The 24125-nt window shown below is 32.8% G+C and overlaps 1 protein-coding gene across 7 annotated transcripts in view; it reads right to left on the reverse strand.

The window, feature by feature from the left end:
* Window positions 1–24125, reverse strand: part of DGKB (diacylglycerol kinase beta) — a 700672-nt gene that overhangs the window by 501368 nt on the left and 175179 nt on the right. For all 7 annotated transcript variants that reach the window (XM_087426742.1, XM_087426849.1, XM_087426797.1 and 4 more), the window contains 3 exons: window positions 10316–10365; window positions 6949–7023; window positions 3670–3789 (listed from right to left, as the gene is read on the reverse strand). In XM_087426742.1, the coding sequence (XP_087282868.1) occupies window positions 3670–3789; window positions 6949–7023; window positions 10316–10365 (245 nt within the window). The remainder of the gene's footprint in view (window positions 1–3669; window positions 3790–6948; window positions 7024–10315; window positions 10366–24125) is intronic.

Genomic DNA, 24125 nt, shown 5'->3' on the forward strand with positions numbered 1-24125 from the left:
TTTCTTTGTCCAGAGACAATAATCGGCTGGCACAAAATGACCTTGTTAGTTAATTACAGAACCAGGGTGAAGACCAATTTGATGAAGTTCACTGTGTTCTCTCTTCATTAGTCCTCATGACATGCTGGGGTTGTCTAATTGAGCTAAATAAAAGGTATTAGATTCCTTTCTCCTAAATGACTAAAGATACATTAAAACTCTTTCTGTTCACAATATGACAAATTAGTGATAGAATAAATCAGGGGCCAGCAAACTATGGTCCTTGGGTCAAATCTGGCCAGCAACCTGTTTTTGTAAATAAAGTTTTATTGGAACATAGCCTTGCTCTTTCATTTATGTCCTGTCTGTGATTGCTTTTGTGCTATGCTAGCAGAGTTAAGCAGTTGCAAGGGAGACCTTATGGCCTGCAAAAAACTAACTTAATTACTATCTGTCCCTTTACAGATAAAGTTTGTCAGTCACTGGAGCAAAGTTTATTGCTAGACACAGTTATTTAAAAAAGAAAAGCATTTTGATCAAAAATTTAGATGTTTTTTAAAAGTAATTCTTCAATGAGATGAATGCTGAAGGAAGAGTGAATAAGGCTCACGTCTAAATTTTTTATCGTAATCAAAATCACATATGCCACCCAAACTCTCAATTTTCCTTCAGGTGTAAGAGACTGTATCATTTCATACTGAGTATCATGAAGTTTGAAGAACTTCTTGTAAGACAAAGGAAATGACTCTTACTCTCTAGCATTTGATATAGAATCGGGTCCTGATAAACTACATTTCTGATTTTGGCACCAAAACAGATATTATTTAAAATAAAGTAGCTTTTAAAACTCTGTTGATGGAGAAAAATAAACTACGATGAAATCACAATTGCTCTGCCTTATATTAGAAGTGAGGACTACTCTCCCAGGACAATCATCTTATCTGGGTAATTTGGCTAGTAGAGTGCAGTCATTTTCAAATGCACTGTGGTATTTAACACGCACTATCAATTAGAATCTACTCCCTGAGCTCATAATTGACAATAGACAAGTATATATAGGACAACATAACAAGACACGCCCCACAATAAAAGGCTGGATTCAACCTAACGCTTCTAGATTTCCAATTTGATAAGCAAAAGTGGGGGAGAAATGGCACCATGAATCAAATTCTCTACAGGTAATAACAAAACACATCAACTGCCTACAGAAAAGGAAATAAATAAATCTCAATTACTAAAAAAAAGGTCCTCATCACTCAGTAGTCATTGTGTCATTCCTCCTTTGTAAAACATTTGTTATGCCTTGGAATTAAAAAGCTGTTTCTAACAAATAAATGCTCTGTTTTGTGATCGTAATTACATGGCTTATACATTTTTATTAAAAGACAATTTAAAAGATTTTTGGCTTATTGTTTTTTTAAAAGTGAAGGAAGAGGGATAGTACTCTCAGAACTGTTCTTTAAACGTGAAAAATCCAATCTCATAATTAAGTTGACTTACAAATGTTAAACAATGTGGGCCTGCCATCTAGTGGCCACCACTGGGAACACAGCTTGGGAACACCGCTCTGGATGCTGGCTTGAAACCCTAAATTCATTTCTCCTATTACACTCCAAAAACATCTGTTTTTACTAGAAACACAAAATATAAATTTAAGAATATGAATATAAAGTAAATTATTTATCAGTAACCTGATTAACATTAATGACAAAAAAATTGTCATTCAGTTGAAATAAAGTTACTGTTACACCAGCAACTAATGAGGTATTGTATGTGTTTAAAATATTTTGAGTTAAATCCATAGAGATTTGTGGACTATATTTACCCATGCTATCTTCATAACTTCACAAATATATATATTTATGAGTCTAATTATAAAGAATTTCTAAACATCATTTTTCCAAAGAAAAACATCATTTCAAAATCTTTCTGTGATATTTAAAATATAGATGACTAAATCTCCATTACTGCACTTTCCTATCCAACACCCCAACTACCAAATGGTTTACTTACTCATTCCTGCATCTTCCTTCATTCTGTCATACTAGAATTTCCAAAAATATTTAGAATAAACAAAATTTTAGCTTTAAAAATGTAAAATTCCCTTCTAGGGAACCATTATTATTAGAACTTCTTGACTAGGCTTTGACAACTATCTTTCTGCTTAAAGTACACACTAAATCTTAAAAAGTGAACATTTTGTCAAATTTCTTTTTGTTTTCTCCCAATAGTCTGATTTAGATATGCTTTTGTCAGAGGTATATTGAACAAATATTTCTAGTATAGAGATATAAGTTATTACAAAAAAGATACTAGGTTATGTATAGTATAAGAACATCAGATACAAAGAAATATTGCTTTATTGATTTTCAAAATGTAAAAATATATATCTATTAGTAAGATCTATATTTATCTTTGTTTTAATAAATTGTTTACTTTGAGGGTAATTTCCTATATATCACCTATTAGTAATTTTTCTTTTCCTCCCTCTGACCATGTCTAAAATCCCATGGGCCTGGATGCAAAAGAATTTGAAGATCCAGATGAAAAAGAGAAAAATGCTGCTATCCTGAAGCCCATTTATATATTCCCAAATCCATGTGTAAATATGTACAAACATATTTGTATATACTCTCACATGTTTTACAAACACAGACTGTAAGATTTCCTGAGGGCCGACTTTTAAAATCTTGGTATCTTGAATGATTGTGATCTAGTCTTGAATCTGCAAAACTGTTATTGCTAGTAACAAAAAGTATGAAAGTTTTGGGGTCAGCAGCAAAGTGGTGGATGCTCAGTTCTTGCATCTCAAAACGCTAAATATTATATGTATCATGGTGCTTTCCATTAGTAATACCCTTTGAATTTAAGGATACATTTTACTATATGTATGTTATAGGTAATCTTGTTTAACTATTAATGCTAAATACAAAAATCTAGTATTGACTCATTGGATTTTTAAATTAACTATTGCTGAAATTCACATCACGGCTGAGACATCAAGATATGGTTTCAAAGTCACTATCTACCACATTCTGAGCTGAGGTTGATCTATTTTATTCCCCTAACCAGGATTTAATTACCACTGGAGGCACTGATATAAGAAAACTTTTGACAGGTTTAAAATGAAAGCCTGGTTGATCTGTTCGTATGTAAGAAAAACTTATTTTTTTTTCTATTTATATATATATAATTTTATTTTATATACATATAATTTTATTTTATATATAGATACATATATCTCCTCTCAACAATCTTGAGATATAATTGGCTCCTCCAAGTGTGGGTTATCAATAAAATAGTTTATCTTCAGGGGAAGGGGACTATGGAATGAGATGGAGCACCACAAGAACCACAGATGCAATAATATTGGGTAGTTTCTTGCATTAGATAAAATGAGAAGGTCAATAATTTTTTTTAAACTAGATTGCACTTTAAATACAGGGAAAAAACGAGAGAAATTATGTATTAAATAATAAGGTAATACCTAAAATGAGTCAGTATGTCCGTGGCAAGTATTACTACATAAGGAGTCATTGTGAAATTGCACTGCGGCATACTTATTACAGGGTCCAGGTACTCACTACATGCTTGATGGTAGAAAATGGCCAGATGAATTTATAATAAAAACGTGTAATAGAGAACCCCACTGACTTACGACGGGGCCACCCCCTCTGTGTAAATGCTTACATTTTCCAAGCCCAGGAGCACAAGAAGTGGAATTGTTGTCATTCCTCCTTGGATCCATTCCTCCAGAGAGACCGTTCCATCATGATCATAGTCAATTTCTTCCATCATTTCATGGAGGATCTGGAGTAGAAGAGATGAGGGAAAACTTGCAATGAATCAATAAAAAAATTTCATAAAATACAAAAAAGCATTACATGGAATTGGTTATAACAAACTGTGACTAGCAGCCAAGTAGAGAGTGACATAAATATCTAGGTAAGTTGGTACAATGTTAATCCTATTACTGAGGATATAGTGGCTTTCTTATGATTTCTATTTTAGAAATAATTCCTTAACATTTTAATATTTTGTCACTGAATAGTAAAGCTAAAACAAGAAGGTATCTTTAATTGAAGGATGAAAAAGGCCTTTAATTGCTTTCTGTAGATTATTTTCTTACATTCGAATATATGCCAAATAATGTCTGAACAAATTAACTTCACGGCAAAGTGCTGAAATAATTCTTCGCTAAGTGGTAAGGAGCGGGGGAATTAAGTTGCTTTTAATTGCCTATCAGAACTTAATAGAGCCAAGAACTTAAATGATCAAGTCAATTTTGATTAGATTTCTTTTCTAAAGATGACTTGCACGGTGACCCAAAATGTTCCCCACAGCGTGTGTTTGTAATACATTTATCTCTTGGTCCTACAGTGCTAATGTCAGTATTTAATTCAAAGGTTTTGTGAGGGTTAAATGTATTAACATAATATAAGTATCTTCAAAGAGCATCTAGCATATATTGTAAGTGTCATATAAGTGTTGTTAGAGTTATATTAGCAGAAAGTATATGAGTTCTAAACATATTACCCTTGGCTACTGGGCAGGTGAAATATTTCCCATCTAATAGCATCAAAGTGGCACACAAGGTAGAACTCCAGTGAAGAAAATAACTCACCACCTTTATCTAATATGGAAATTTTAATCAATTTGGAAAAAGAAAGAAATGAGAGCATTAGAACAAAAATTTGAAAAGGTGTAATAAATGGAATATTTGATATGTTGATAGAAGTGTTGTTTGCCTAAAAGTTCCTGAACTTGATTGATTTGTGTCTTTTCTCAGGAAATATTTGAAAATCAGATTATTTTCCTTCATAGAAACAAATTTATCTATAGGTATTGGAAAGAAAGAGACTTCTTGGAATAAAATGATGCTGAAGTAATTATTTCATTATTCTCAAAATGAAAAACAGGGGAAATTACTTAGAATTTGGCCAAATGGCGTAAGATCTTGTTAAAATGTCCTGTCCCTTGATGAGGTAGTAGAAAGAAATAAATGAGAAGAGAACTAAAATACAGAGTATTTGTTTCAGATGGCTGATGCTTTCATTTTGTTCCTAATATATCTAACGTTAGAGCCTGGGTTAGTTTTTAAAAAACTTCTTCCAAGAACATCTCAGTCTTCCCTACTAACTGCCATCAACCTCAAATGTTCAATTCTCTTTATTCATATATGCAAACTTATAGGGACCTGACAATGTATACAAATGTACACACTTGTTTGAAATGGGGAAAGCTGTTGCATCATTAGGCGAGATGAGGCCGTTACTATGACAGCAAACACAATGCACAAGGTAAATCTTTGATCTTGGTTTTCTACTATTTCTACCACACACGGAAGTGGCAGACTTGTGTGTGCCACAAATGACAAATAACGTTATACAGTTTATTATTTGTGTTTTCTGGAAGTCATTTGTCATAATTATACTGCCCAGCCACTAATTGTTCCCTTCCTTACAGCATCCAGATCCCCCTTTTCTCAACCCCCCACTCCCCCAAACCCCCCCAAATATTTTTTGTTGAGAAGTGGTGGTGCCTGCTTCTACTGTGGAAGCTGATAGAAAAGATCCCCCTTTCCTCTGTCACTCCACTGAGGACAAGAGGCTTGATGGATAGATGAATAATACTCTCAGGTATTAAGGTGAGTAGGATGGAGAAAGCTATTTTAGATTAACATAACCAAAAAGTGCTACAGAACTTATGATAAGTCCCTTGATTTCAGAGAAAATAGTATTAAGATGAATCAAGCAGTATCTTTAGGATTAAACACATGTTGCCATTTAATTTATTATTCCATATACAAACTGCAGCTTTGTTAATGATATCTGCCACTTACTATGTGCACAGCATGTGCATTTCCATATCCAAAAAAGAAAAACCAGTTGAGTTAAAACTAGGAAAACCCCAGTCCCAGTAAGAATGGTGCCCTCCTTTGTGCATGACATTGCACATGACTTGGTTGTACTTGGTTGACTGACATTAGTTTGCAAAGCAAGGGAAATGCTATCAGAGCTCTCGCATCACATAATCACACCGTTATCCTGCTGTTAACTGCATAAATGTGAACTGCGATTAAAGAATAAGCTTTTTTAATTCATATAAAATGTAAACCATTTAAATAAAATTGATGTGTACTTGTTTGATTCATGTACAACTTGCTAAACTTAGTCAGTTTCAAAAATAAACTAAAATCAATAATATATCAAGTCTCCCCATAATATTACTTGTGGCTAAAGTCAAAGTTTCTAATCAAGTATGTTTTAATATACATTTGAATAATGTTGTAACTTTGGTGTCAATCTACTGAAAATGACAAGTTTTTATATTCTTATAAGCATTGTTGGATACTATTTCTCTAAACGATTTAACTAAAATTCCCTAGCTCTATCTTTAATTAGCTGAAGAGCTTTGGGCAAGTAGCTTTAACATTTTGGCATCTCAATTTCCTCATCTGTAAAATGAATAAAATGGCAGTATCAACCTCAGAGAGTTGAAGGCATTAAATAACACATATACACAAGACAACCCAGTGACCCGTGCGCAGTAAACTATCAGCATCATCTTCTTAATCACCTTCATCCTATTTTACAATGAATATTTTAGCTATTTCCATATAAGGAAAATCACAGAGATCATAAAAAACATTTATCAATTCTGACTTTTGTCATGGCATGGTATCACCTTGGCAGTGTCCATTGGCAGCTTCTGTTTATCTACACGTATGTAAGACCACCATCCAAATTAATTTCCATGAGGAAGAAAAGCAGAAGTTATTGCTCGGTTTCAGAACACCACAAATACCTTTTCTTGTTCACAATCCACTTCGCCTACTGATTAGAAATAGTAACTTAGAGTCAGCAAAAGAAAAAATCAAATGACAATAAAACATTAGGGTTCCAAAAAAGACAAAAGAGAAAGGGGTCTTCTAGAATTTAGCAACAGTTAAGTCATTCATATACCTACTGGATTAAGTTCAGTGACATCCCATTCAAGGTATTCTGCTACGTGCATCATCTGACTGATGATATTTTCCAGCTCCTGGAGGAGAGAGAGAGAGAGAAAATGAATACAAGGTCTCAGGAAGTTCTTCAACTTTGACTTAACAGGAATTAGTTTGTTCAACATGTGAAGGAGTTGTATGATTAAACTTACATAAATTTTATATTATTTATATTTATATTCTAAATATATATACTTATAATACTTATATATAATATAATTTATGCAATAACAATATAATTTATAAAAATAAGTATATATTGATATTATTATATATGAATATATTATATATATATCTTTTTTAAAGGTCTGATTAACTATACATAAAAGAAGAGTCTAAATATAAATTCATTTTGCATTTTGTCTAGAAATCTTCACCAGGAGAGGGCACAACCATACAAAGAAAGATTTTCTTCCAGTAGAAGATTTTTGAGAAAGAAAATCTTTCTTTGGAAAGGAGCTTCCAATGAAAGGAGCACACATATTTTCCCAAGATGTGATTTTGAAGTCACTGCGTATCCCGACCTTTTGGCTTGAAAACAGGTGTGGAAGAGTGGAAGGAAGTGTGTGAGGGCAACTGAGAGGTTTATTTTTTATTCTGATGCACGGAGACCGTATACTGACTTTTCTAGCCATGCACTGGGATAATTTGCTCTGTTGGAGGGATGTGCAGGGTCAAGGTTTGGAGGCTAAGCACATGTAGAGTTTATTTTACGAGGAGATAGAATTTTACTTAGAATTCTTACGTTGTTCTGCTCAAATGTCAATGCATATGGTTTGGCTAAACAAGTTAAAACATTTTTTCATACCTATTTATTTAATGTTTTAATTTTTCCTTATCTCCAGAAAAGATTAAACATACTTTGTAAATGCTAGTAATTTTAAATGTAGTCAACGACATAATTAAAAGTGGTGTTTTATGGTATGATAATTTAAAATATAAGTATAAAAGAACAAGGCTTGAAAGCATATTAATCAAAGATTATTCTACTCAAATCTCTGATCTAATATATGTAGTTAATATTCATAGGATGAAGAAGGAAATATGATAAAAGACATTTTCTTTTAGGAAGTTATGGATCCCTCTGAGAAACTGCTGAAAGCTACAGTCCCCCTCTCCAGAAAAAGGTAATCATGAAAATGTTATTTATGCAACACAAGTTGTCCCAGAAACAATATAAATATAAATGTGTTCATTTATTATAAATAAGAAAAATTTTAAACACAAATCCCTTGGAATTATAGGCCAGAATTGCGTGTGTGTGTGTACGTTAATAATCTTTCACCTTCTCTATCTTTGCTTATATACGCCTTAATGGTTTGGAATAATTGAAGTCCTGGATATGTTTTTAGGAACAGAAACTATTTTTGGTGGACTATTATGTAGGCATGTGACATTAGATAAGTCATTTAACCTCCCTAAGACTCAGTTCCCTCATGAGTAAAATAGATATTCTAATCTTAGTTCATAGAATTGCTGCAAAGATTAAACATGCTATTACATGAAATACTTTTATCTCGTCTGGCATATTGCAAGTGATCAATAAACATTAAGTAGTATTATTAGACATAATTGTCATTTTTCAAAGTATCAATTTTCCTCTGGTTTGCCTCCAATATGTGAACTTTAAATTTCCAAGACAAATTACATCAGAAGGTGCAATTTAACCTGATATTGAAGGAAATATAATGTAGCAGTAAGTTGTGTGGAGAAAACCATAGAAATTAAATCCAGACATTTAATTACAAAAAAGACTAGTTTAATTATAAACAAATTTATCTCCAACTTATTGTTTAATGTTGGGACTATAGATATTAATGTTGGGAATATAGTTATAAATATTGCTAGTAATCTACTATATGTTAACAAAAAAATGGCCAGAGACCAAAAAAAGCATTTGACTGAATTTTCAAATCAGCTGCCAACCCATGGCTAAATGCCTAGTAAAGAAACGTCCTTTTAATTTAATTAAAAAGAAACATTAAATAAAACAAATCTGCATTAAAAATATAATTTGCCTTGGTGTAGTCAGAAGTGCTACAATAAGCATATTGAAATATCTAGAAGAAATCTAAACTCTTAGTTGAGAAATGCCACCAGAAAATGAGCAAATGTATCATGTAGCTTAATATTCCTACATGGAAAAACTGAACACTCCCAGGCACTTAAAAATAATAGCATTTGAAAAATTAGAGAGACTTAAACATAGGAAATCCCACAATCACAGCATCAATTCAAATTGGTGGTCATTTCCTAGAGTAGGAATGATATATTTTTATCTCTCTCTGGAGAAGCTAATGTACCATTATCCTACTCACTGTTATATAACTAAATCTCCCGCTTCATGGCTTTGCTCATAAAAGTCTTTTTGAGTTCTGCCTTACAGAGTTACATCAGAGGATGAGAGAAACTTACTTATTATCAGAAATAAGGTTTATTTTAATCAATGTTAAATATCTCAAAATATTGGCTTTTTAATGTACCTATGTACTGCAAAATTTCCATAATATGACACTTATTCTTTTATTAATATTTTTATATTTCCTTCATAGAACAGGAAATAACATAATGTGCAAAAAATGTTATTAGCAAATATAAAATACATTATTGGATGGAACTTGAGATGGATTTACATATGAGACACTGATTTGTGCAGTAGAACTAAGAGTCCAACCATACCTCCGAAAACTATCAATGATTTGCCCATACTACAAATAAAATGAACATTTAATTATTCCTTTCAGTTAAATCATACAGAGATGGCACTTTTTCGTTCTATTGTTTTTTATGACTAAAAGTATAGATAGCGCAAGTTGCATTTAAAATTGGATAAGACATTTTAAAAAGGAGGTTTCTCAAAGCAATTTATAAGTACATTTACCTATTTCAACAGCATATATGCCTAAGAACACTTTTAAAAAGTGGGAAAATAATAAAATGATTAAATTAACTTTATAAGTCCTCTAAATTCTACTCATATTCTCCATATATTCCTTACTATCAAATCTCACATATATATATTTTTTCTTTCTAGATCAATGACCTCAACTTTCTCTTATGTTTTATTCAGATGAGGTTGGAATCTTTTTTATCTTTCAGTGCATAAAAAGTCACTTTTTTTAAGTAAAATTATTCAATACAACGATTGTAATCCTAATAGTTTCCTCAGATCACACTCTTTCAAAAAGTCAGATGATAAAAATGCTGTGTGAGTGCATGGAAATTATAATAAGTGTGTCTTCTGCAGTAATAGCTATAAATTTATTCATTGCATTTTTTCAGAACAAACTACTTTGAAATTTTCACAGAAAATTTGAAGAAAAAAATTACCGAGCTGTCCAGGAAGCCATTCCCGTCTGTATCATAGAGGCGAAACATAACTAGAAATAAAAGAAGTGTTGAAAACAGGATTATAGGCAAGTGAGATCAATGTTAGTATAAGGTATATTCTTTAAAATTTATTTTCTGTTGAAAACAAATACTAAATCCCTCCCCTCCTGAAAGCAATTGATTTGTGGGATCATTTCTCAAGATAAAGTGAAAATGAATTCATCAGTTAATAAAAATAATGGACAACAAGTATAAAGTCTATCAATTTTTGTTATACATAAAGCTAGAAAACACTAAAAAGTACTGTTGTTTGTTCAAATTCTTTATTACAGGATCATTAAATGGAAACTCAAAAATAGAAGAGAAGGAGTTTAGACATTCAGAGTCTGGATATTAAAGGGCAGAGTGGATAAGAAGACACAACTGGAAATCAATTATAAATTGGAATCCACCATCCACTATTATGTGAGCTTAGTCAAATATTGTTTTCTTATTTGTACAATGAGAACAATCACCCTGTCATAGACACACATTTGTTGTGAAAGTTAAGTGAGATGATACACACAAATGCACATCAACAGCCACAGGTCACTAGACAAATATAAGCCATTGTTTTGGTTGATCCCCAAGCAGTATGGGAAAGGAAGGATTAGTGCAAAATAAGGGAATTTTTCTGATGGAGGATGACAAGACATAAAATGCATTACTATCATGGCTATAATGATGTATTTGTTTAAATCTGAGACGTAGTTTTGTAGGATAACTGCCCTTTGAACTTATCAAGTAAGAAAAGGAGAGTGTGGGCTTTGTGGCAGTGAGCTGAGGAAGGAAGGATGACTGAGGTCCATGACTGGCCTGAGGATTCCCTTGTATAATTCACACACCACCAGGAGACTACAGAAGAGGTTGCAGGTGCTGCTTTGAGAGAAACAGAAAGAATGACACGGCTGTAAAAATAGAGGAGTAGAAGTGAGGATTTGTGTTGGGTTGGTATAATTCCCTGGAAAATCTTGATGTCTGAGGTCTATAATATTATATAAAGACACTGGTAACTAGGAGGCGTAATTATGCAATGACCTCGATCACATACCTTTAATTATTATTTTTGTATTTAAATATAATTATTTTATCAATGCTAAGATAGGATTATCTATAAGATGCAAAACTAGTTTTCATATCACTAAAAGGAGAAAATGCTGGCAATCTATGATGTTCTATTTATTATAAAATGCAAACAGACTTTAAAGATGTTAAAATATAAGGAGGAAATGCGTATTGAATTAAGGGAAATAATGTTAGGCTGGCTAAAAGACGTTAAAATCCTTATTTGCAAACCAGGATTGTTCTTTGTCATATACTCGATAAATGAGAATAAAATTCAGAAAGAAAAAAACAACCTACCACAACGTGGATACTAAGCATTTAACATTTTCTAGTACAGCAGAAAATAGTAAAGATATCTTTGTTAAGTGGCAAGAATTCCCACACCACTCAGAGAATGGGTTAAGTACCAGGAACAAGGCAAGGACTTACAAAAGCCTAGCTGTATTTTAGAAGGAGGGACACTTGTGACTCTGTTAATCCCGATTGGGGTAAATGACTGCTAAACCATTTCATAACAGCTCAGATATGTGGAAACGCTATGCCTACTGATAAACCTTGTTGGAAACACGAGCTCAAAGACACACACACAAGTCGGGTGGGTGTATGGGTATCTGTCATTCACTTTTGGCAGCATCTGAAACTTCTTTCTGTGTTCTGAAAGCCACATTTTATAAAGCACAGTAACAATGAAATTCCAGATACTTTTCATTCACTAGCCTGACTTGAAGATAGAATTTGCACATGACCCAGGCTCCACCAATCAGAAGCACAAGCCCAGACGATCATTCAGATGCCGGGGACCCAAAAAAAAAAGGGGGCTGCACAAAATCCATTCTCGAGATGGGAGGCAGCAGCAGCAGTAGCAGTGATTGGAGAGAAAGCATCCAGAGTCCTGGATGTGTGAGAGGTGTTGGCATCAAAAGACATTCTGTCTGCACAGAGAGGCAGCAACGGGCTTTCTCCCCCAGTCCAGTTTAGTATGAATTTACTTTGGTCATTTTTTCTGGAGAAGAAGCCTCCAAACCTGGTTCTCTGGCTCTCCTAATTATTCAGTGTGTTCCTCAATATCATTTAAAAAATGATAAAAACCTGCATTACTAAAAATAATTACAAACTAACCTGTTTCTGTCTTCCCCAGTGATACTGTGCACTCAACATTGATTTTAAAAATGAACTTATTATTGAAGTATTATACTTACAGAGAAGTGTAACATTCAACAAATTATCAAAGTGAACACACCAATGTAACTAATTATCCAAGTCAATGAATAGAATATTGCTAACACAACAGAACCCCCTCATGCTTTCCCATCATTATTCCCCTCCTTTCCCCAAAGATGACCACTATCTTGACTTCTATATGCATTCTTTTGAATTTAGTATCATTTACTGAGCATTGTTTCTGATCTTCATCTGTATTGTTGTGAATAGGATTAACTCATTTTCTTTTCTGCTTATTATTTTAAGGTATAAAAATATCACAGTTCATTCATTCTAAACTTGAGAGATATGAGGGTTGTCTCCAGTTTGCTATGTCTAGTAAGTAATTTCTAGGTATTTCTAGGTATTTCTAGGTGCTATTTCAAATATTTCTGCTATAAACCTTATTGTAATGGCTTTTATGCTTAGATGACATTTGCCAGTTGGTTATAAACCAGTAAAAGGAATGTCTTGGTCATAGGATTTCCAAATTTTTCCATTTAGTGATATTGCCAGACAGATTTCAAAAGTGGTTTTACCAAACTAGATCCTCATCAGCAGTCTATGAGAGTTTGAGCTGGTTCACATTCTCACTGACATTGGGTATTGCCAGTCTTCTAATTGAAGCCATTCTGGTGGAGGCCTAAGGGGTAGGCCACCGAGGTTTAAATTCCATTTCCCTGATTACTAGCGAGATTGAGCTAATTTTCACATGTTCATTGTCCAGACAGGCTTGAACATTCCCAGGATATTCCAGACCACCTCTGTTCCAGGTCTAGCCTGTCTGACTACAACTACATGAAAGACCTACTGTCAGAACTGCCCAACTAATCTTTTTCCAAAATTCTTACCCAGACAGAAAAATGCAAGATAATAAAATTAATGCTGTTGTCTTAAGCCACTAAGTTTTGAGAGTGATTTGTTACAATAGAAAAAGGAACATGAATATCCAATTATCCACATACCATTACTGGAAAGATGATCTTTACTTGCTCTGCACTGCCAACTTTGTCATAATCAAGTATGCATGCAGGTTCTAGTTAGTGTCTGAATTCCCCTTATGTTCCATAGGCTTATTTGTCTATTATTGCATCAGTACAACACTGTCTTAATTACTGCAGCTTTAGAAAATATCTTGATATGCAACGAAACATATCCTTTAACTTTGTTCAATTTCAAGATTGTCTTGGCTAAACTTAGCCTTTGCATTTACATATAACATTTGGAGAATCTTTACAATGTTGAGTCTTCACAAAATACAGCCATATTATATTCCTCTTCATTTAGATCTTCTTTAATTTCTCTTAATAATGTTTCCTTGTGTCCTGGGTAGACGTCTTTCAAATATTTATTAGAGATTTTTTTTCAGGTAGTTAATAATTCTAATGTATTATATGAGACAATATTTTTAGTATTATTATTTACCAGTATCATATAGAAATATGTGATTTTTATTTTTACCTTTTATCCAGAGCCCCTGCTAAACTCATTTATGAATTGAAATACTTTATCTGTAGATTACATTGGATTTATACATGTACATAATCATGCAGTCCATTCACAATGACTTTTAATTTCTTCTCTTCTTATCCTCATAAATTCTATGTATTTTTCTTGCTTTATTGCCATGGGCAATGATCTCCAGCACAAAGCTGAATTAGACTGAAGGTACTGATCATTCTTGTCTTGCTCCCAATATCAATGGGAGTATTTTCAATATTTCACTCTTAAATAAGAGTGTTAAATGTTAAATATAAAGCTTGCTAGAAGTTTGCAGATACACATTATCATATTAAAGAAGTTCTTTACTATTTCTAATTGGCTAAGAGTATTTGCTGTTATGGTTGTTTTGTTTTTAGTAGTGAATAGATGTGGAATATGATCAAATACTTTATTTTATTGAGGTGATCAGAAAAGTTTTCTCTTTTATTCTCTTAATGTGGTAAATTACAATGTTTGATTTTCAAATGTTAAACCAAGTTTACATTCTTGAAATAATCCCAACTTGGATCTGGACATGCTATTTTAGCCGCTGTTACCTATATAACTGGAATTGAACTGCTAATATCTTGTTCCCACTCTTCTTGCTTGCTGGAAGATTATCTGTACAACTATTGCTTTTAATTTCTTAACTTTAATGTGTGCTGTAATACATTGGGAAAGACATCTGGCCCTGGACTTTTCTCTGTGTGAAAGTTTTCCTAAATCATAGATTTAATATTTAATAGATATAAGAATATTAAGACTTTAAATTTCTTCTGTGGTCAGTTTTGATAAGTTCTATTTTTCTATGAAGATGTCTTTTAACTGTAAAGTTTCAGTTTATTGTCATAAAGTTTTTCATAAAATACTTATTTTTGGTGTCTACAGGATTTGCAGCAATATCTCATTTTTCATTTCCTCTGTTGGCTAATTGTACTCTCCCTTTCTCTTCTTATTCTCGATCTGTCTTTCCAGGGGTTTGTCTGTTTTATTGTTATTTTTAAAGAAAAATATTTTTCTTTGATGACTTTCTCTCACTTATGTTTGTTTACTATTTCATTAATCTCTATTCTTACCGTATTTTTCTCTATTTTCTAATTTTATATATGGATGTAGCTATCACTGATTTTCATCCTTTCTCCTTTTTTCTAAAATACGTCTCTAAAGTATATATATTTCTTTAAAGTATATATTTTTCTTTAAGTCTGGTATTATCTCCATTTCACGTTCTTTCATATGTTATAATTTCACTATCATTAATTTCAAAATATTTTCATATTAATTTCTTCTTTTCCTATGGGTTATATGAAATACGATATTTATTTTTATAAGCAAATGAGTATTCTTCCAGTCATTTTTTCACTGTTAATATCTAAATTAATTCTACTGAGTATCATAGCAATACTTTGAAATTTGTTGATCTGCTTTATAATACAGTATATGGTCAATTTGATAAATATTTTGTGAATATTTAGTTCTTGGGTGCTATTTAAAAACGTTCATTATGTCAGTTTGTTAATTATGTTATGCAAATTCTCCACATCCATATTAATTTTTTTATTGTTTTTATATGATAAATCAGAGAAGTATGTTGAAATCTCCCAGTAAATTATAGATATTTTTATTAGTCCTTTTAATTATTTTGATTTTTGTTGTATATATTATCACACTATTTTATTAGATACTAATTTTGAATTTTTTATCTTACTAGCATCAGGAATGAGAGAGGGACATCACTATAGATTACACAGACAATGAAAGTTTATAAAGTGATATTTTGACATACTTTATGACAATACATTTTATGACTTATATAACTAAACACATTTTATTGAAACATACAACTTACTAAAACAATAAATAATAGACAAATCCTAATAGTCTAGTATCAGTTATAGAAATTGAATGCATAATTTTAAAAACACTTTCCACATAGAAACCTACAAGCATAGATTCTTTTAATGGTGAATTCTACCAAATATTTAAGGAAGAAATAGTATCAATCCTCCACAAACTTGTTCAGAAAATGGAAGAGGCCTCATTTTATGAGGCCAACCTAACCCAGACAAAGATGTTATAAGCAAGGAAAACCAGACCAATCCCTCTGACCGTATCAAATACAACAATACACAATAAAAATAAAACATCAAAGCTAATTGCAGATTATGTCATGAATGCAAATTTGGTTTAAAATATAAATGCCAGTTAATAACTTCTCCATTAAGCAAAACAAGGAGAAAATACAATACCCATTCATGATTAAAAATCTCAACAAAACAGGAAAAAAAAACAACTTTCTCAACAAGACAAAGAGAATCTATCAAAATTCTACAGTTAAAAGTCATAATTACTAGTAAAATATTGAATACTTTTTCCTTAAGATTAGGAAGAACTCAAAAATGTTCTCTCCTGTCACTGGAGATTCTAGTTCTTGCCATAAAGCAAGAAAAAAATATATAAAAGGCATATACATTAGAAAAGGATAATTAAAACTATCTTTAATCACAAATAATATGTTTGTGCATTTAGAAAATCTTACTGAATCTTCAAAAGAATTAGAACTTACATATATACATAAATATAAATTTCATATATATAAGAACTTATATGACATATATAAGTACTAGAATTTACATATATTTTATATATAAATATATATCTCTATATGAGTATTTATATTTAGCAATGTGGTAGGATATAAAGTCAACTGCATTTTCATGTACTTGCAAAGAATAATTGGAACATAAAACATAAAACATAACATTTACAATAGCATCCCAAAACATAAACACATAGGGATAAATTTATGCAAAGATACACAAGACCTTTGTGCAAAAAGCATAAAGCTTCACTCAGAAAAATTATAGGAAACTTATATAAATGAAAATATATATCATGTTCATGAATTGGAAAACTCAATATCATTAAAATGTAAATTCTTCACAAATCATTCTATATAATAGATGCAATCTCAATCAAAATCTCAGTAGCTTTGTTTCAGAAATTGATATGCTGATTCCAACATTTATATAGAAATAAAAAAGAATACCCAAAACAACCTCGAAAAGGGAGAATAAGTCTGGAGGATTTATTACCTGACTTCATGAGTTCCTAAAAACCAAGGGTAATCAAGACAGTGAAGTATTGGCTAATGGATAGACAAAACAATGAGAGAGAATAGAGCCAAGATACAGATCCACACATATGGTCAACAAGGATACCAAAATAGCTCAATGAGGTAAGAAAAATCTTTTCAAAAGATGATGATGGAACAACTGCATGAGTATCTATATAAAAAAAAGTACCTTGATGCTTACTTCACGTCAAACATAAACATTAGGTCAAAATGAATTTTAACTTTAAACCAAACTTTAGATTTTTTTAAAAAGTAAACTTTAACATTAAAGCTCACCTATAAAGCTTTTAGAATATCAAAATATATCTTCATAACCTTAAGGTAAGTCAAGATGAACCATCAATGATTTAAAAAGGAGTAAATTAAACTTCATCAAAATTGGAACTTCTGTTCATATATATACACATACATATATATAAAAGAATAAGAAAATAAATAAGTCAGTCACAGACTTCAAAAATTTTCAGAACACATATATCTGACAAAGGAATTGTTTCCAGAATATATGAACAAACCCTACAGCTCAGTAATAAAATGACAAACAACCCAATTAAGAAAGACAAAAAATTGAGCAGATACTTCAAAATAGGAAGATATATGAATGGACAATCATAACGAAGTGCTCAACATCATTAATCATAAAGAAAATGAAAATATACCTATTAGAAAGACTTTGAAATTCAAGTCTTTTTCCCCAAGACCTGTCCACCAAAACTGCTTAGCTTCTCAGCCTCTCAGTTGTTTAAGAATTTACAATTTAAAAACAGTGGCAAAAACCAGTCTCCTTTCTTGCAAAAATTTGACTCGCAAATCCAACTTGCCTTGATAATTCCCTGAAACTTTCACAACAGATTTTTTAAAAAAAATATTGTGTCCAAGCGGTTAAGTGCATGTGCTCTGCTGCAGTGGCCCGGGGTTCCCTGGTTCTGATCCCGGGCACATACTGACGCACTGCTTGGCAAGCCATGCTGTGGCGGCGTCGCATATAAAGTGGAGGAAGATGGGCACGGATGTTAGCCCAGGGCCAGTCTTCCTCAGCAAAAAAAGAGGAGGATTGGCAGACGTTGGCTCAGGGCCAATCTTCCTCACCAAAAAAAAAAAAAAAAATTGTGTCCAAATTTTCTAGTTGTTGCCAACAAAAAAGTTGGTCTGAAAACACTTCGTTCACTATTGGCTGAAGTAGGAGCCCTAATATGTTTTAAATAATGAATTTCTAGACACATTAACAGGAGTTAATGGCTGTCTATGATTTCCGTCTAATTCATCAAAGAATAAAGTTGGAGAACTTTAAGTTCTATCAATAATAAAAGCAATAATAAAACTATCATATATATGCTGAGCACTGAGTATCATATACTCTAAATCTCACCAAGTCAAAATCAAGGATAAAAGTGTTCTTTGGTCCTGGATAAGAGAGAGAAATTCTAGGATTTCAATTTTCAGAGACAAGTCTGCTAATTTAAAATTGTAGTGGGGTGATGCAAAATATGAAGTATTGAACACACACATTAACCTTGGCTTTCTTTTGAAGAGCCACTATAATAACACGAAGGGAGAAAATAGGTATTAATCTATAAGTACAGAGAAAACATAAGAGGAGAAAAGAATAGCCAAATTTCAGAAGCTGGAAAACAAATGCATATATGATGATGAACTTAGAAACCTGAGAAATATAAACTTAAGCTGGTAGTGAAGAGGAGACATATTTGCACAGAAAGGCTGATAAGTGGGAAAACTAATTGAAAATCTTCATGAAAAGAAGTTAGACCCTCAAATATTACCCCTCACGCCTTATAACTGACGGTATGCCAAACTCTCTACCCCAGCAAAAGATTGGAACTTTGAGCTGTATAGCAGTTAAACCACAGGGATTCTGATGTTAGGAGTACTATATCAAACACAGGGAAATTATGTGAAAGTCTATATACTGAAGCTTGAACGTATAAGTTCCCTTCCTTATCTCTAATGAGTCAGACTTGAACCTTGTCCACCTACCCACCTACCCACCAAGGAGTCCTTTCAAAACAAATTTGGAAAAAAACTACAAAGTGGGGAATGCAAAAAAAAATCCTTATAAGAGGAGAGTTTCAATCCTCAAAATAAGAATAGAAGCATGTAAGGATCATGATGGAACAAAACAGATTCTCTGTGAAGTTAAAAATATGAGAGAAAAAGTGAAAAAAAGAATAGTCATTATAGATGTAGATGTCCCAGATGTCAAATGAAAGACATAAGAGAAAAGAAGTTGGAAAATAGGAAAATAAGGAAGAAAAAAAATAATTCAAAGTTCTGTCTTGGAGTTTCAACATCCAAAAATAGTGGTTCCAGAAAGACCAAACAAGTCAAATAAAGGAGAAGATAATGAACAATGAAAAGATTAAAGAAAGAAAGAAGAGCACATGTTTCCAAACCAGATTTTGTGGTGGAGGATTTGGGAATTAATCACTTATATAGAAATGGAGAAAGTAATCAAATAAGGAAAAAAAGGTAGTTATTAACACTATGGAAAATGAAAAACGTTTGGCCTGTAAAACCTATAGAATCTTTCTCTTTTAAAACTATGTTTGAATAATATTGAGAAAATTAATACCTATCTTTAAACATTATAATAAGACAATTTCTTCTTGGAATATAAAAGTAAAGTTAGGCCCCAAGGTCAAATAAATCACTGAACAAATAAATCTTATTTTTAAAACCAACATAAAAAGGATATAGATTTTTAGGTGCAAAAACAATTTAAGCCCAATATTAAAATTATTCTGTCAACATGATAGCTTCCAAAGGTGGGTACCTGACACAAAGTTACAAGCTAGTTTAACCCACTTTTTTCTATTTTTATGCTCATGCAATTTCCCTTTATACAGAAAAAATTATGTGCCCACACATGAATTTGGTTAAGGGATCAGGGCAAAGGCATATTATGCAATATAAGGGTAATTTTCTATATCTAGAATTTTTTCTCTTCCAAAAGATTTGCAAGTTTTTAATCTATTTTCTCCTTGAATATCCTACTCTATATACTTTGGTGCTTTTGTACTTTATATGTTATTGATATGAAAATATTAGTATAGAATTTGTTATAAAACATTAGAAAGTATATATTTTAAAAAACACTAAGCTAGAATTTCTTTAATTCACAATTTTTTACTGTTTTATGTATTTCAAGACCTACTTAATAAACCTTGCGGGCTGAGGCAAAAAAAAAATTAGCTACTTGGAATTCGTGACATCCAATATAATGGATTCTATTTTCTCCATCTTTTTTCCACAAGAGAAACAACAATAAAAACTATGAAAGGAAGCTTTTCAAAATAAAAAGAATACTTATACAGGAGGTCAGAAATCATGGGTTTTAGGCACAGCTAGATTAACTAGTGGTATAATTAATAAGCAGACTCTCTGGGCTATAGTTTTTTCATTGACACCATAAGGAGGTTGAACACATGATCTTTAGGGTCTCTTCAATGTCAAATTTCAGTGGTTCTAAGATTAATACTATACATAGCAGTAACTTTTACCTATAGGTTAGTCTTCATTATATGCATGTCAGTTATCTATTTTCTGGTTATTTTCCTATTGATTTCTTTTGATTTCTTTTCCTATTGATACCTTTTCCAGAAATGCAAGCTAATTTAAAAATTATTCTAGTTAATAATAATAATTTATAAACACAAACCCAAATGTGAATACTATTTAAAGTCACAGTATAAATGACTTTAGAATTATTTCCTGCCTTAAGTAATTCACACTGTTTTTCTCTTCTCAAGCACCCATGGACTTCAATATAATTTCATTTAACTCTCATTTATTGAGCATCTGTCTGTTGAAATGCATACACACAAATACACAAACACACACACACAAGTAGTAGGTGCTAGCGTGGGAAGTTACACACAGTACAAAGGTATGAGGAAGGAGAGCAAAATAAATTCAATTAGGAGATGGTAAGAGGATTCATGATATGAGCTAGGCCTCAGTGTAGACTGAACTAGATTCGATATACACTGGGAAAGAACACCACCTTCAAAGGCACGAAGGTGGAAAAGTTCAGGATTTGTCTGATGATTGAAAAGCAGATTCATGTGACCGGGACATCATTTGTGCCTGTGTGTACAGGTCAAAGCCAAAAGCAAGATGAGCAAAGTAGGTTGGGGTTACATTGTCGAGCCAGATCAGTCTATGGATGCTAAGTTAAGGGCTTAATTTTATGCATTATTCAGTAGGGAACTATCAAAGAGACACATTCATCCTGAGTCAGAAGAGGAGGAGGAAAGAATAGGTTTAGAAGTTGACAAGTTTTAGGTGATTGAGAGAAAGTTACAAGAATTCACACCTAATGAGTGAGATGATGATTAAATAGGTAGGTGTTTGAAGAAATGAAGCATCTTGATTAACTTTCGACTAGAGGAAGTTGATGACCAGAGAAACACTGAAGGCCAGCGGAGGTTCTGAGTAGAGCTATGATTATAGATTACATAACATGGAATTATGTTTTTATTTCACTAAATCTCTGCCACTTCAGTATATGAGCAAATAAATTGGGCAGCTGAAACTAAGTGTGAAAGAATAATTGACATCATGGATTAAGGAGTCAGTCTACATTTGAAGGGATGAGATTCGCAAAAGCAGCAGGGAAATTCAGGAGGAAGTGAAGTAGTTAAGGGACAAGAATTCTTAACTTTCTTTTATTTCACTTAAACATTCATGTGAACAAATAACTGTGAAGGAATTTATGTGAGCAAATATTGGTTCATATTATCTTCAAAGCAAACATATGAGATAGACACTATTATGATCCCAATTTACAGTTGGGGAAGCTGAGGCCTGAAGAGGTTTTTAAAACGTGCCCAGGGCCAGCCCCCTGGCTTAGCGGTTGAGTACACACGCTCCGCTGCTGGCGGCCCTGGTTCGGCTCCCGGGTGCACACCGACGCACTGCTTCTCCGGCCATGCTGAGGCCGCGTCCCACATACAGCAACTAGAAGGATGTGCAGCTATGACACACAACTATCTAACTGGGGCTTTGGGGAAAAAATAAATAAATAAATAAAATTATAAAATGTGCCCAGGTCAGTCAGATAATTAGTGTCAAAGCTAGGATGTATTCAGTTAGTGAAATCAAGAGTCCAGGCTCTTATGTACTATGCTATGCTATATTTAAATTAAAAGTAGGAGAGTGAGAAGTTAAGAGAACATAGGCTGTTGTTAAGGTAAAATACAGTCAGCTCTCTGTATTTTCGGGTTCTCACATTCACGGATTCAACCAACCTCGGATAAAAAGGCCTCCGGTGGTTGTGTCTGTACTGAACACATACAGACCATTTTTTCTTGTCATTATTCCCTAAACAATACAGTATAACAACTACTTACATAGTGTTTACATTGTATTAGGTATTATAAGTAATTTAGAGATGATTTAAAGTATATAAACTATGTAAAGTATAGGTTGTGCACGTTATATGCAAATACTATGCCATTTTCTGTAAGGGACTTGAGCATTCTCGGATTTTGGTATCCATTGGGGTCCTGGAACCAATCCCCTGTGGATACCGGGGACAACTAAACTAGAGTTTAAAATTTTAGAATGAAAGTAGTCTTTGGAAATTACAAGGCTTGTAGTTTTGCAACAGAACTGGGTAGCTGAAATAAATTGGAGATGAGGTCACAGAACTTAAGGAATGCAAAGGGGCTAAAAGAGGGATGTACTGAATGGCTTTCCATGAAGCATTGTAGTGGGCTTAAGGTGAAGAGGGCAAATCAGCCCTGGTACGATGTCCTCATCCATGTACAGGGATGATTGGTAACTGATCCCAACAAGGAGAGATAAAAATAGAATCCCCTACAACCTCAACACACATACACAGGCATGCATGCACGTGCACACACACACATACTTTCCAAGGGTCCATGGGAGTAGGTGAATAAACACATTCTACCTGATGGGGCCTCAGTACAAAGTCCTTGGTGAGGAATTAGAATTGAGTTAAGGAAAGCGAGTTGAACAAATGGCTTATAATCAATGGAAAGTTTAGGAGATTTTGTTTGTTAATTTCCTTTCAACAACAACAACAAAATAGCTTTATCCTAAACATCGTGTAAATGCCTGGCAGAAGCTGGGAAGTGACGGTGAGCACTCAATAGAGCACTCAAAAAAAACATTATTTTGGGGGAAAAATATTTCTTTTATAAACGTTTACAACAATGTCATTATTTTATTTAATAATCCAGGTAAAAGTACTACTAAATACTACCACCATTCAATTCCAAGAAACAATCATTGTTTCAGATGAATTGTGTGTGTGTGTGCATGCTTGTTTTCATTGGACAGAAGAAATTGCATAAACCAGTGCTTCTCAAAGTGTGGTTCCTGGAGCAACAGCATTAGCATCACCTGGAAACACTAGAAATGCAAATTCTAAGGTCCCAACCCCCGCCTCCTGAATTGCATATACAGGAGTTGGGGCCCAGGAAGCTCTGAGCTCCCAGGCCCTGAGGGTGATTATTAGCGTGCTAAAGCTGCAAACCTCTAGCCTAAGTCAATGTGTATGTATTCCTTTCTGCTTGCTACTTGGAAATTAAGATCTAAATTCAGCATTCACCTGCAAGAGTTAATTACATTCGGTGCTTGATCATATCTATTTGTTTTAATTACGTTTTCTTCTTCTCTTTCCTCTAGTTTATATTGTGTTTAATAAGTCATAACCATTCTGGAAATAAGTATATATTTAATTAATGACCATTAAATTTCTTTAAAGTCTTACTGAAACATTTTAAAAAATCTGTAACTGTAAAAGAATGCATGAATGTTAGGAATTTGTAAATGTGCATTTGTAGAAGAAAGTGCTAAGAAAGTGGGGGAGAGGAATGGATTCTGATTTAATTGATGTAG

This window comes from Ceratotherium simum, chromosome 1, assembly GCF_057802395.1.
Source record: "Ceratotherium simum simum isolate JZ-2026a chromosome 1, ASM5780239v1, whole genome shotgun sequence".
In the NCBI taxonomy this organism is placed as follows: domain Eukaryota; kingdom Metazoa; phylum Chordata; class Mammalia; order Perissodactyla; family Rhinocerotidae; genus Ceratotherium; species Ceratotherium simum.